This window comes from Danio aesculapii, chromosome 7 (genome assembly GCF_903798145.1).
Source record: "Danio aesculapii chromosome 7, fDanAes4.1, whole genome shotgun sequence".
In the NCBI taxonomy this organism is placed as follows: domain Eukaryota; kingdom Metazoa; phylum Chordata; class Actinopteri; order Cypriniformes; family Danionidae; genus Danio; species Danio aesculapii.
Window position 1 is genome coordinate 51,943,200 of NC_079441.1, and position 11,269 is coordinate 51,954,468.

General features: G+C 38.8%; 1 protein-coding gene across 1 annotated transcript in view; it reads right to left on the minus strand.

Annotated features, from left to right (window-relative positions):
• Nucleotides 1-9,486, minus strand: part of LOC130231453 (protocadherin Fat 3-like) — a 30,510-nt gene extending 21,024 nt beyond the window's left edge. Inside the window, 9 exon segments of the mRNA XM_056460785.1 lie at nucleotides 93-248; nucleotides 323-514; nucleotides 593-768; nucleotides 1,648-1,792; nucleotides 1,919-2,074; nucleotides 2,149-2,286; nucleotides 2,597-2,844; nucleotides 8,053-8,167; nucleotides 9,343-9,486. Coding sequence (XP_056316760.1) covers nucleotides 93-248; nucleotides 323-514; nucleotides 593-768; nucleotides 1,648-1,792; nucleotides 1,919-2,074; nucleotides 2,149-2,286; nucleotides 2,597-2,844; nucleotides 8,053-8,167; nucleotides 9,343-9,384 — 1,368 coding nt within the window. The 5' untranslated portion in view covers nucleotides 9,385-9,486.
• Between the last annotated feature and the right edge of the window lie 1,783 nt (nucleotides 9,487-11,269).

Here is an 11,269-nt window from a genome sequence, read left to right on the forward strand (position 1 = left end):
GAGAGGTTTATTTATTTGTATTCTTTTAAAAAAAGACAAATAATTAAATAAATAAAAAAATAAATAAATGAATAAATAAAAAAAAAACTTACTTTATAAAAAGCTTTGTTTTCTCTGTCAAGTTGCTGAGTCACACTGACCCACCCTGATAGTTTGTCTATTTGGAAAATCCCCTTAGGCTCCAAATCTGCACCTTCCCCAGTGATCTTGTATACCATCCGAGTTTCAGTAGCATAATCAGACTTTATCTAAATGCAAAAAGCAAAAACATCAGGAAAACAGTTCTATCACTGCCATCACTGCTATAACAGCTATCACTGACCTGGACCAGCCTCATTGGGAACGGACCTCTTCTATTCTCAAGTACACTGATTGGAGGAATAATCCAACCTCCGCCAAACTGAGGTGCATTATCATTGCTGTCAGTAACAGTAATAACTGCTGTGGCAGTGGATACCAAACCCTCTCCGTTCATGTCAGCAGCCGTAATAACCAAAGTATATCTGGACCATTGCTGAAAGAGAAAGATGACTGATGAACTTGTTTGCATAAAATTGACAACTGCTGAGATTCATCAAAAAGCATTCCTCACCTCTCTGTCCAGGCCTGTTTCTAGCACAGAAATCCCTCCACTTACAGGATTGATGGCAAACATGTTTGGTTTTGGAGATGGTGGATCTTGGCTGATAATGGAATAACTGATATCAGCATTATTAGTATTTTCTTTATCATCTGCATCAGTGGCTGTGACAGTCATGAACACTTCACCTTTGGTGAGGGAGTAAACAATAATTAGCAGGCATGTGACCAGCCATGTGAAGAGGGGGAAAAATAAGAAAAAAGGACCAGTACTCTATGCAAATATTTCACATTTTTTACCACACAGAATAGAAATTACTCTTTATAAATACTCAATTCCAGGTTAAATTTGAGTTCTATTTATTAAAGTGTTTCTAGGACTAGTATCCCTTTTTAAATGTCACCAATTATTTGTATGTGTAAAAACATAATACGGTGGGCCAATAACTCAAATTGATAGTTAAACCAAAAAAATGGTACTCATACTCCACTTTTCCCAAATCTGTAGAAGTTTCTTTCTTCTATTAACACAAAAAGTATTTTAAAGAATGTTGGAAACTTGTATCCATTGACTTCTATAATCTATATCCCCCCTCCCCCTCCCCTTCCTCTCACTATGTATGTGAATAGCAACCAGCTTCTTCAATTCTTCAAAATATCTTCATCCAAGTTCATCTGAGAAAAAAATCATAAGGATTCAGAACCCTAAGATTCAGAGTAAATTTTCATTTTTTGGGAGAAATATCCCTATGTATAACCTGGATATAATAATACTGAAAACAGAGTTTTTTCAGTTAAGAAGAGCCTTAAATTTAATGTTACTCATAAACGAATCAACTAATGAATAGTCAACTTGTATTTTGTCAGACACATTGATAAGGTTCTCTGATGTACACTTTATACACAATATAAAGATTCCCTAAACAAAAACTGAAGACATGCAATTCACAAAGCTCGTTCCACTGTGGTTAGAAAATACAGAAATTCATTTACAAAATAAAAAAGCCCATCCCTGCATTAGAGTACTGAAAGTAAGTTCACCAAAAATAACTTGCACCATCCACCTACCATTTTTAGCAGCTTCAGGAACATTTCCATTGAAAGGATTTTGAGTAAACACAGGCTTATTATCATTTTGGTCTATCACGGTTATAGCTATCTCCATTGGCTTTTCTAAAATATTCACATCAACTCCATTTGCATGAGCTACAAGCTAGACATAAGAAAACATAGGGATATTAGGTATTATCTGAGAGGTTTATTTATTTGTATTCTTTTAAAAAAAGACAAAAAATTTAATAAAAATAAATAAATAAATGAATAAATAAATAAAACTTACTTTATAAAAAGCTTTGTTTTCTCTGTCAAGTTGCTGAGTCACACTGACCCACCCTGATAGTTTGTCTATTTGGAAAATCCCCTTAGGCTCCAAATCTGCACCTTCCCCAGTGATCTTGTATACCATCCGAGTTTCAGTAGCATAATCAGACTTTATCTAAATGCAAAAAGCAAAAACATCAGGAAAACAGTTCTATCACTGCCATCACTGCTATAACAGCTATCACTGACCTGGACCAGCCTCATTGGGAACGGACCTCTTCTATTCTCAAGTACACTGATTGGAGGAATAATCCAACCTCTCTTTGCTCTCTTTAAACTTGAAGACTTTGGAAATGTCAGAACCAGATCATCAGAGGAAGATTCCATCTACAAAAAAACAGTAAAGGATACAGTGACGTAACAGTTGTGTTCAGTAACTTTTATTTTAATATTATTTATACATTATAATAATAATGTATAAATAGTAATAATAATAATAATATTTCACAAACATCAGTGTAAGATCAGGGGAATTCTCTCTGCAATTCAACAATGATTAATCATGATATTTGTGCTGTTTTACTTTTTTGTTTTAAACAAAATGAGAAAAACATGATCGCTTTAATTACGAAATGCCTAAAACAGTACCACTTTGTATAATGTTACACATAGCCGTTTTAGGAAGTAATATCTGTACCTTTACAGAGGAGGTATTCATTAATGCATTCACGTCATGATGCTCATGATAACGGACACGCTCAACTCTGACAGAGGCCGTGTGCTTCTTGCCACTGGAGTCCCATGCAGACACTGAAAACTCCTTGAGGCCTTCATGAAGAGTCACTGACCTCCTCATCATCAGAGTCCCATCCATGTTCAGATCAATCCCCTGATCAGTGGACTGAAAATCTATTCCTGTTCTTCCATCGCATGTGTTAAAAATGACTGTCAACAACAGAGATTCAGTTAGCATTAGCAGTTGCTAACTATTAGCAGTTAGCAATTGTTAGCTAATTGTTAGCACTAGCAAACAATTTTCTTATTTAGATTTTATCACTTGTTTCTATTTCAAATATCTAAAAAAAAAAATCTTGAATCAAGAAGCATTTTGTAGACAAGTAAAAAAATATTCTCTTGTTTTTTAGTAAATATTAAAAATAATTCATATAATTCAAAATCATCTTGTTTTTTTGTTTGGACATCAGATTATTTTACTTACCCCATTACCCCACTTAAATATTTGGACTAGAAACAAGTCAAAAGATCTAAGTAAGAATCGAAGTTTGTTTTTCAGCGTTCATGAAAACCTGGATCCGTATAGGGAAGAAAATGACTGTCCAAGCACAATTCTATATATCCACCAAGTTGTGATTGTGAATGTCCAGCATCTGGTCACTTTCAGAGTCAGTGATGAAGAGTTATAGCAAGAAAATTAATAAACATTAGAAGATATGTTGAAAGAAACAGTACAACATATGTACAATATTGCATCTCAAACAATTACAGAATATTTGTGATCGCTGCAATTGCTGAAGGATTACATTTACATTTAGTCATTTAGCAGACGCTTTTATCCAAAGCGACTTACAAATGAGGACAAGGAAGCAATTTACACAACTATAAGAGCAACAGTGAACAAGTGCTATAGACAAGTTTCAGGTGTGTAAAGTCTAAGAAGCTACGCATTAATAAATTTTTATTTTTTTTAATTTATTTTTTTTTTTGAGAGAGAGAGAGCGAGCACAGTTAGTGGTATAGCCAGAGAGGCAGTTAAGATTAGGAAGGAAAGTGGAGACTAAACAGTTTTTAGTCGTTTCTTGAAGACAGCAAGTGACTCTGCTGTTCTGATGTAGTTAGGGAGTTCATTCTACCAACTGGGCAGATTGAATGTGAGAGTTCGGGAAAGTGATTTTTTCCCCCTTTTAGGGATGGAACAATGAGGCGCCGTTTATTCACAGAATGCAAGTTTCTGGAGGGCACATAAATCTGCAGAAGTGAGAGCAGATACGAAGGAGCAAAGCCAGAGGTCGCTTTGTAAGCAAACATCAGAGCTTTGAATTTGATGCGGGCAGCAACTGGCAGCCAGTGCAAACGGGTGAGTAGCGGAGTGACATGTGCTCTTTTAGGTTCATCAAAGACCACTCGTGCTGCTGCGTTCTGAAGCAGCTGAAGAGGTTTGATAGAATTAGCTGGAAGCCCGGCTAGTAGAGAGTTGCAATAGTCCAGTTTGGAGAGAACAAGAGCTTGAACAATGAGTTGAGCTGTATGTTCAGATAGGAAGGGTCAGACCTTTCTGATGTTATAGAGTGCAAATCTGCAAGATCGAGCAGTTCTAGAAATGTGGTCAGAGAAGTTTAGTTGGTCATCAATCGTTACTCCAAGGCTTTTTACCATTTTGGATGCAGTAATGGTTGCCCCATCCATCTGGATTGAAAAGTTATGGTGTAGAGTCGGGTTGGCAGAAACTTCAAGCATTTCCGTTTTCGCGAGGTTAAGCTGAAGATGATGATCTTTCATCCAGTGTGAAATGTCTGACAGGCAGGCTGAAATGTGAGCTGGAACCAAGGGATTCTACCCAATTCTACCCCTTAGCCCTTCCCCCTACCCCTCATTTTGCGTGTTCCTGTGAAGGGGTAGGGTTGTCCCAATTCTCTTTAGTTTGAAGGCGTAGAGCTAAGGGGAAGGGGTAGAGAGCCATTTGAACTGAGATTTTTCAGGACCACATTTTAAACCAAGGGGGTAAGAAAACTTCCTAGAATACACCAGGCACAACGACAGTATAGCTGAACCCAGAAGTCAGGAGATCCACAAATTAGTATTTTTTGTCATTATGAATTTTTACAACAAACAAGCACATGTTTTAATACATTCATAACCACATTTGTGCTTTACCGTCATGCTTTTTAAAAAAACGCTAAAATAAAAACAGCTAAATTTCGCTATCTCTAATCCATAATAATGACTCCTGTATAGCAGTCCTACAACATTCTGACACTCGATGACACTCAAATATCCTGTCAGAAAAGTCTAGTGGCTGGGAATGAGCTTTTTACAGTGTCTGCTATAATATTAATGTTGCTTTGGTGTGTTTACATAGATGAATATGGCCCCTGTGTAAATGCACAGTATAGTTACGATCTTATTGCCACATTATATCGGCAGGATAACATGATATTTATTTTATCCTCCTTACACTGGCTGCCTGTTAAGTTTTGTATTGAATTGAAAATATTGCTTCTTACATATAAAGCTTTAAATAATTTAGCTCTTGTTTATCTAACCAACCTTCTGTCTCGCTACAATCCAACACGCTCTTTGAGATTTCAAAACTTAGGGCTTCTAGTAGTACCTAGATTAGCAAAGTCGAGTGAAGGAGGTCGAGCCTTCTCATTAATGGCTTCTAAACTCTGGAATAGCCTTCCTGGTAACGTCTGAGGAGCAGACACACTCTCCCAATTCAGAACTAGATTAAAGACCTATCTGTTTAGTAAAGCAAACATTGATTGCACCACTTAGCGGGCTTCCACACAGGTTTTTGCATCTTTTTTATATACACTATGAACAGCAGCTACGCTAATTATTCTCTTTATTCTCCATTTCCACCTGGGGATACTCTTCCTGAGGCCCTTAGACTATGCAGAGTCACTGATTCGATTCAAGACCAGCGACGAGATGATCCCAAGGTTTCCATATCCTGGACCAGGCCATACGCTGAGCAGCTACTGTGGTGGTCATGGAGGAGTGGAGAGCATGAGACTGATTCATGTGACACTTCAGGCACAGACAAGTCTTCGCTGAGACCAGCTTCCAGCCTCCGCCGCTGAGACTGCAGCTCTGCACAAGACGTTTGGCCAGCGGAGAAATTAAAATGGTTGTGCCCAACTGAGTCTGGTTTCTCTCAAGGTTTATTTTCTTCACTTTCGCCAATCCGTGAAGTTTTTTTTCCCTCTCCACTGTCGCCACTAGCTTGCATGGTTTGGGATCTATAGAGCTGCGCATCGTTGAATTTGCTCTTCAGTGTTTGGACACTCAGTAGTGATTATTAAACCACACTGAACTGAGCTAAACTGAACTGAACTTAAACACTGAAATCTGAACTACACTGTTCCAATTTACTATGACCTTTTATGTGAAGCTGCTTTGACAATCTATATTGTAAGAGCGCTATACAAATAAAGGTGAACTGAATTGAATATTGTTGCCTTCACTGATTTCCTGAAAATAAATACCAAAAAATAACACAACTGGAATAACTACAGCAATCGAATTTGTCGGATTTCATATGAAGGATGAGCTCACAATGGCATATGCAGGTGCTGTAGTGCTGTACCATTTCTTAGGGGTAAATTTTGAAGCCCTTCCCCTTCACACTCAGTTTTAAGGGCTAAGGGGAAGGGGGGTCGGGGTAAGGGTACAAAAATAGAATTGGGATTGGGCCTAATCGTTGTGAAATGAAATATAGCATTACTAACCTGCGAGGAAACACACATGGACATGGCTTCTACATAATTCATTAATACAAAGAACAGCCAGAAAGGGGAAATTGATGGATTTGTGCCAAATATTAGAGATAACAATGTACAGTAGTGTCAGGGTTTTTTTTTTGTGTGTGTTTTCTCTGTCTCCCTCTTGTGTCTGTTTATTTGTGTGCATTTACACCAGTTGTCAATTCCCTTGTTTCTCTGCCACCATTGCTCTCACCTGCTCACCCTGATTATTTGGCTGTTTAATCTCCCCTTCTTCATTTAATCTTTCTCGTTCTGTGCTTGATAATTGTTTTATGTCTGAGCTATTTGTCCTACCTGTATCCTAGTTTGTTGAGTCTTGTGAACCTCGTCTTGTCATATCTCAACCCGTATATTGTTCGACTGTGCTTTGGCTCACATCTACTCTGCCCACAGTCTGCGTTTGAGTGAAGCTAATCCATCCGCTGCCCAGCCTGAGGTCTGTTCTAATATATTCAACTGTTTTGATGAGGAACCTTTTTATGTTCGACCAGTCCAGTATCGCGCAGGAGAAGGCCGTGTAATTTGACTGCCTGTGTTCCATCTGTTACAATTGAGTGACTCTTTTTCATACTCCCTGAAGAGAGGAGTTTTGTCCGCCTTTGTTTAATAACCTTTGTTGAATTTCTCCCTTGCATTTGGGTCTCCTTCTGATCACGACAAGTAGCTATAATTATTAGTATGTTTGTGAGCTTTTTATACAGTTTCTATTCTAATTTGCAGTTAACTTAAAAAACAAATAACCTGAAATGCAAATCAAAGTATAAATAGCAGAAGTGAACAAATAGTTTTTCCGTACCAGCAAATATTAATCTAACACCAAATATAAAAGCAGACACTAACCCGGTACAATGCCGTCACCAATGACTAAATCTCTAAAAGGCCAATGAAAACATTGATGAATCATAGCTCTGACATGGATATGTGGGATATAAATGACTGAAAAACAGCTGCAGGTGAAGTATGTTGCTCGCAAGTGCTCAGATTGTGATCACATCTCTGTTTTGCTCTGTAATTTCAAATATTCGTAGCTTGAAACAGATGGAAATAAGGCTGGATTGTGCTCGCTCTTACAGCTATCGTGAGGGTTTAAATGGACCAGTGTTCGTAATATCGAGTGACAGCTGGTAAACATAACCTGCTTTGTATTTTTGTAGGAAACAGTTTAAATCTGTTTAAGTTAAGAGGTGTGTGAGTTACTGCCGTCTATCACTGAATGTGTCAGGAATACGAAAACAAAACCAACTAAACCCCGCTCTTTTAGCGCCCCACACAGAGCTTGATCCATGCTGGCATTTCTCCCCTTGGGTTTTAGGTTTTGGAAAGAGAAAAAAATTCTCCACCCCGTCCAATCTTTCAGGATAGCAGGCATTAGATTTGCACAATCCATGTGCACAAGGCTTTGGCTTGTTTCCCACGCTAGAAAGCTTGAGAGACCTCCTGTGCGTAGCTACGGTTGCTAAGCTATGATTGGTTGGTGGCGGTTTTCAGGTGTGACTTTTCGAATAGTCTATTAAGAAAGTAGTCATGTGCAGTGGAGGAATGACACTTGGTATACACAAATATATTGCTCCACCACCAAGAGGGGATTACTCGTTCAATGTTTAGCTGCTTCACTGGTATAAATAGACAGGAGAGCACAGCTTACCTCTCCCGAGTCTCTCTCCCCTATGAAGGTGATCTTTGTGGACCCTAAAAACCAGCAGCTTCGACTCAAAGCCAGGTGTACATGGAGACTCCTCTGCAAATCCATATGACAACACCTAAATTGCAACAAATAAGATTGTTTTATATAACATTTACAATTACATAGTGCTTTTATAGTTTACTGTTTTTAAATTATTGTCAATTCAATGTCAAAGAATCTACAGCAGATGGAGAATTGTTTTTTTTCTTTGTGCATTTTTTTGGGTGGGCATTATAACTGTTCAAACAAAGGTCTCATAAACAACCACCACACCACAAAAAAAGTAGATTATCCACACTAACTACACACACTACTGAGAACCAAGGGCTCCATATTTTGGGGTTATGTGATTGTTACAGTCATGTGGAATATTTGTAAACATTCATTCATTCATTTTCTTTTCGGCTTGGTCCCTTTATTAATCTGGGGTTGCCACAGCGCAATGAACCACCAACTTATCCAGCATAATATGTTTTACACAGCCGATGCCCTTCCAGCTGCAACCCATCATTGGGAAACATCCACACACACTTATTCACACATTATACACTATGGTCAATGTTTGCATATCCAATTCACCTGTACCACATCTTTGGACTGTGGGGGAAACTGGAGCACCCAGAGGAAACTCACGCGAACATGGGGAGAACATGCAAACTCCACACAGAAATGCTAACTTACCCAGCCAAGGCTCAAACTAGCGAGCTTCTTGCTGTAAGGCGAAATTTCATACAAAGGGCAATAATAAATAAAAATGTATTTTGTTAGATTTCTCTTATTATATCTGGTTTTATCTTATAAAACATAATATGCATATAAACAGTACATACAGTGATGTTTAACAGATATTTTTTTTTCTAACACATTTGTATTCACCTTAAAGGGCAATTTAAAGGCTTAACTAGGATAATTAGGTTACAAGCCACTGGGCAACCATAGTTTGTTCTGTAGAAGATCTAAAAGAATAACTCATCAAGGCGGCTTATAATAAATAAAAAAAAAAGTTTTTTAAAATGTAAATACTTCTTTTATTATTCCGTCCAATTTAAACATAAATGTACACTGTGAATTTGCTTTTATTTCCAAGTTCTGTTAAACATCACTTAAAATGTTTGGAAAAAGAATTAAAAATTTTCAGGAGGGAAAAGACTACATTCATTTTTTATTTTACTTCACATTTAATTGCAATACAAATTCACACATTTCTTTTCAAAGTCACTTATATAATAACAGCTGAAAATAGACTCCTACCTTAAAAATCACAAAGAGGGTTCCCAATTGAACAGTCATCATCGTCTCTGTTTGAAACGAAATGTCTTGAAAGCTCTGTGATAAATCACTTCCTTACTGGTTGTTTAGACTCCACAGCTATTGGAGTTGTTTAAAATGTCTCCACTGGGGGTATTTATATTCTTTACAGTGAGCTTCTTGTGGGCTGTGGCATTTTTGCACTATTACATAAAGTGCATGCACATACATGCAGCGTGAAAGACACAAACCTTCATTCTAAGAACAGATTCTTTCGAATACATATTTGCATAGAGCTTTTTTTAGATAGCTTAAAGAAAAGTGTCTGGGCACGCATATTTTTCAGACAGACATCTGTTGGGGAGCACAAACATTCACCAAAGTTATATTTTTTTAAATTACTTCCTTATTCCTTACCTAAAACAACATAAATATCTTGAAACTACATACAGAACTATTTAACAGAATATGAAGTACTTTCCCCACCTCTTTCAACTAGAGATCAAGACTGCAATTAAATATAAATTAAAAGATAAGGAGAAATCTGTACTGAGAAATCAAATTGACTTTATAAGTTATTCATTTGACTTATTTAATTATACAACTAAAACACAATTATACAAAAAGGGACTTTACAACAACAACAGAATAAGGATCTGTTGATGGTTAAGTGGTGGTTGACATCAAGTTAAATAAAAAAAAAAATGCTCAGATGCAATCATCAAAAAGAATGAAGTTTCTTCATGAAAAAGTGGTTGATCGGTCTGCAACTTCCCTCATGAAAGTGGACATGTCCTGTCACAAGAACTATTTAGAGTATATGAAGAGTTCTCGTTAGTGGAAGAGCAGTCGAAGGCAATGGGTAAGGTCATCCATCAGCAGGCTCGGAAAACTGCTCTCCACTCCTCGCTGAGGGCATCCACCTGCGGCAACAAGACCTGCTCTGCCTTCGTAGCCCACTCTACCACCCAAGTGGCAGCCCTGAGCCCCCCACAGGACAGAGATGCCCCGTCACAGGGCAGCATTCTTTCCAGTAAAAGGACCGCAAAGAGTCCCTGAGTTAGGCCACCTGGAGAAGAGAAGACCTGCTCTTTCCACGGTGGAGGTCCGGGGACTAACACCTACAACAATATCACTGCTGGCCTCTGGGCTGGTGGTAAACAAATGGACACTAAAAGAGCAGTTTCCTCTCTCTCCGGGTGTGCAAACCCGAGACTAGCCAGTCTAGGATGCACTGCCTTCAGTTTCCTTTCTCTCACTCCTCAAGCCTCATTACAGTATCCGGGGAGGAACTTAAGAGACAATCTCTTATTCTCAGCTCTTCCCTGGGATGCTCAGCTTTCTAGAGTAAGCTCTCCCCTCCCGAGCTGCCCCGTCCACTGGCCTTTGATCATTCCGATGATGCTGATACTGCAGGCTCTGCCAGCCTGGTTTGTGCTGCCCCGAACTTGCCAGATCAGCATAGTGTTATCCTTCCTTCAGGATAAGCTGGAGTGTAGGCTGTCATCCTCCACACTGAAGGTCTATGTTGCAGCCATCTCTGCTCACCATGATGCGGTGGATGGCAGCACGCTGGCAAGACATAGCCTAATCATCCGGTTCTTCAGATGTGCAGGGCTGTTAAACCTACCCAGCCCCCCTCTTATGCCCTCTTGGGATCTTCCTGTTGTACTAGCGAGTCTGCAGAGAAATTAATTCGAACCACTCGACTCATTATCCTTAAATATTTTGTCTATAAAGACAGCGCTGCTGGCTGCATTGGCAACGATCAAAAGGGTGGGGGATCTGGATACATTTTCGGTCAGCAAATTTTGCCTGGAATTCAGGCCGGCCTACTCTCACGTTATCCTGAGATCCCGGCTAAGTGCCCAAGATTCCTACCACCCCTTTAAAGACCAGGTGGTAAACCTGCAAGCGCTGCCCATGAAGG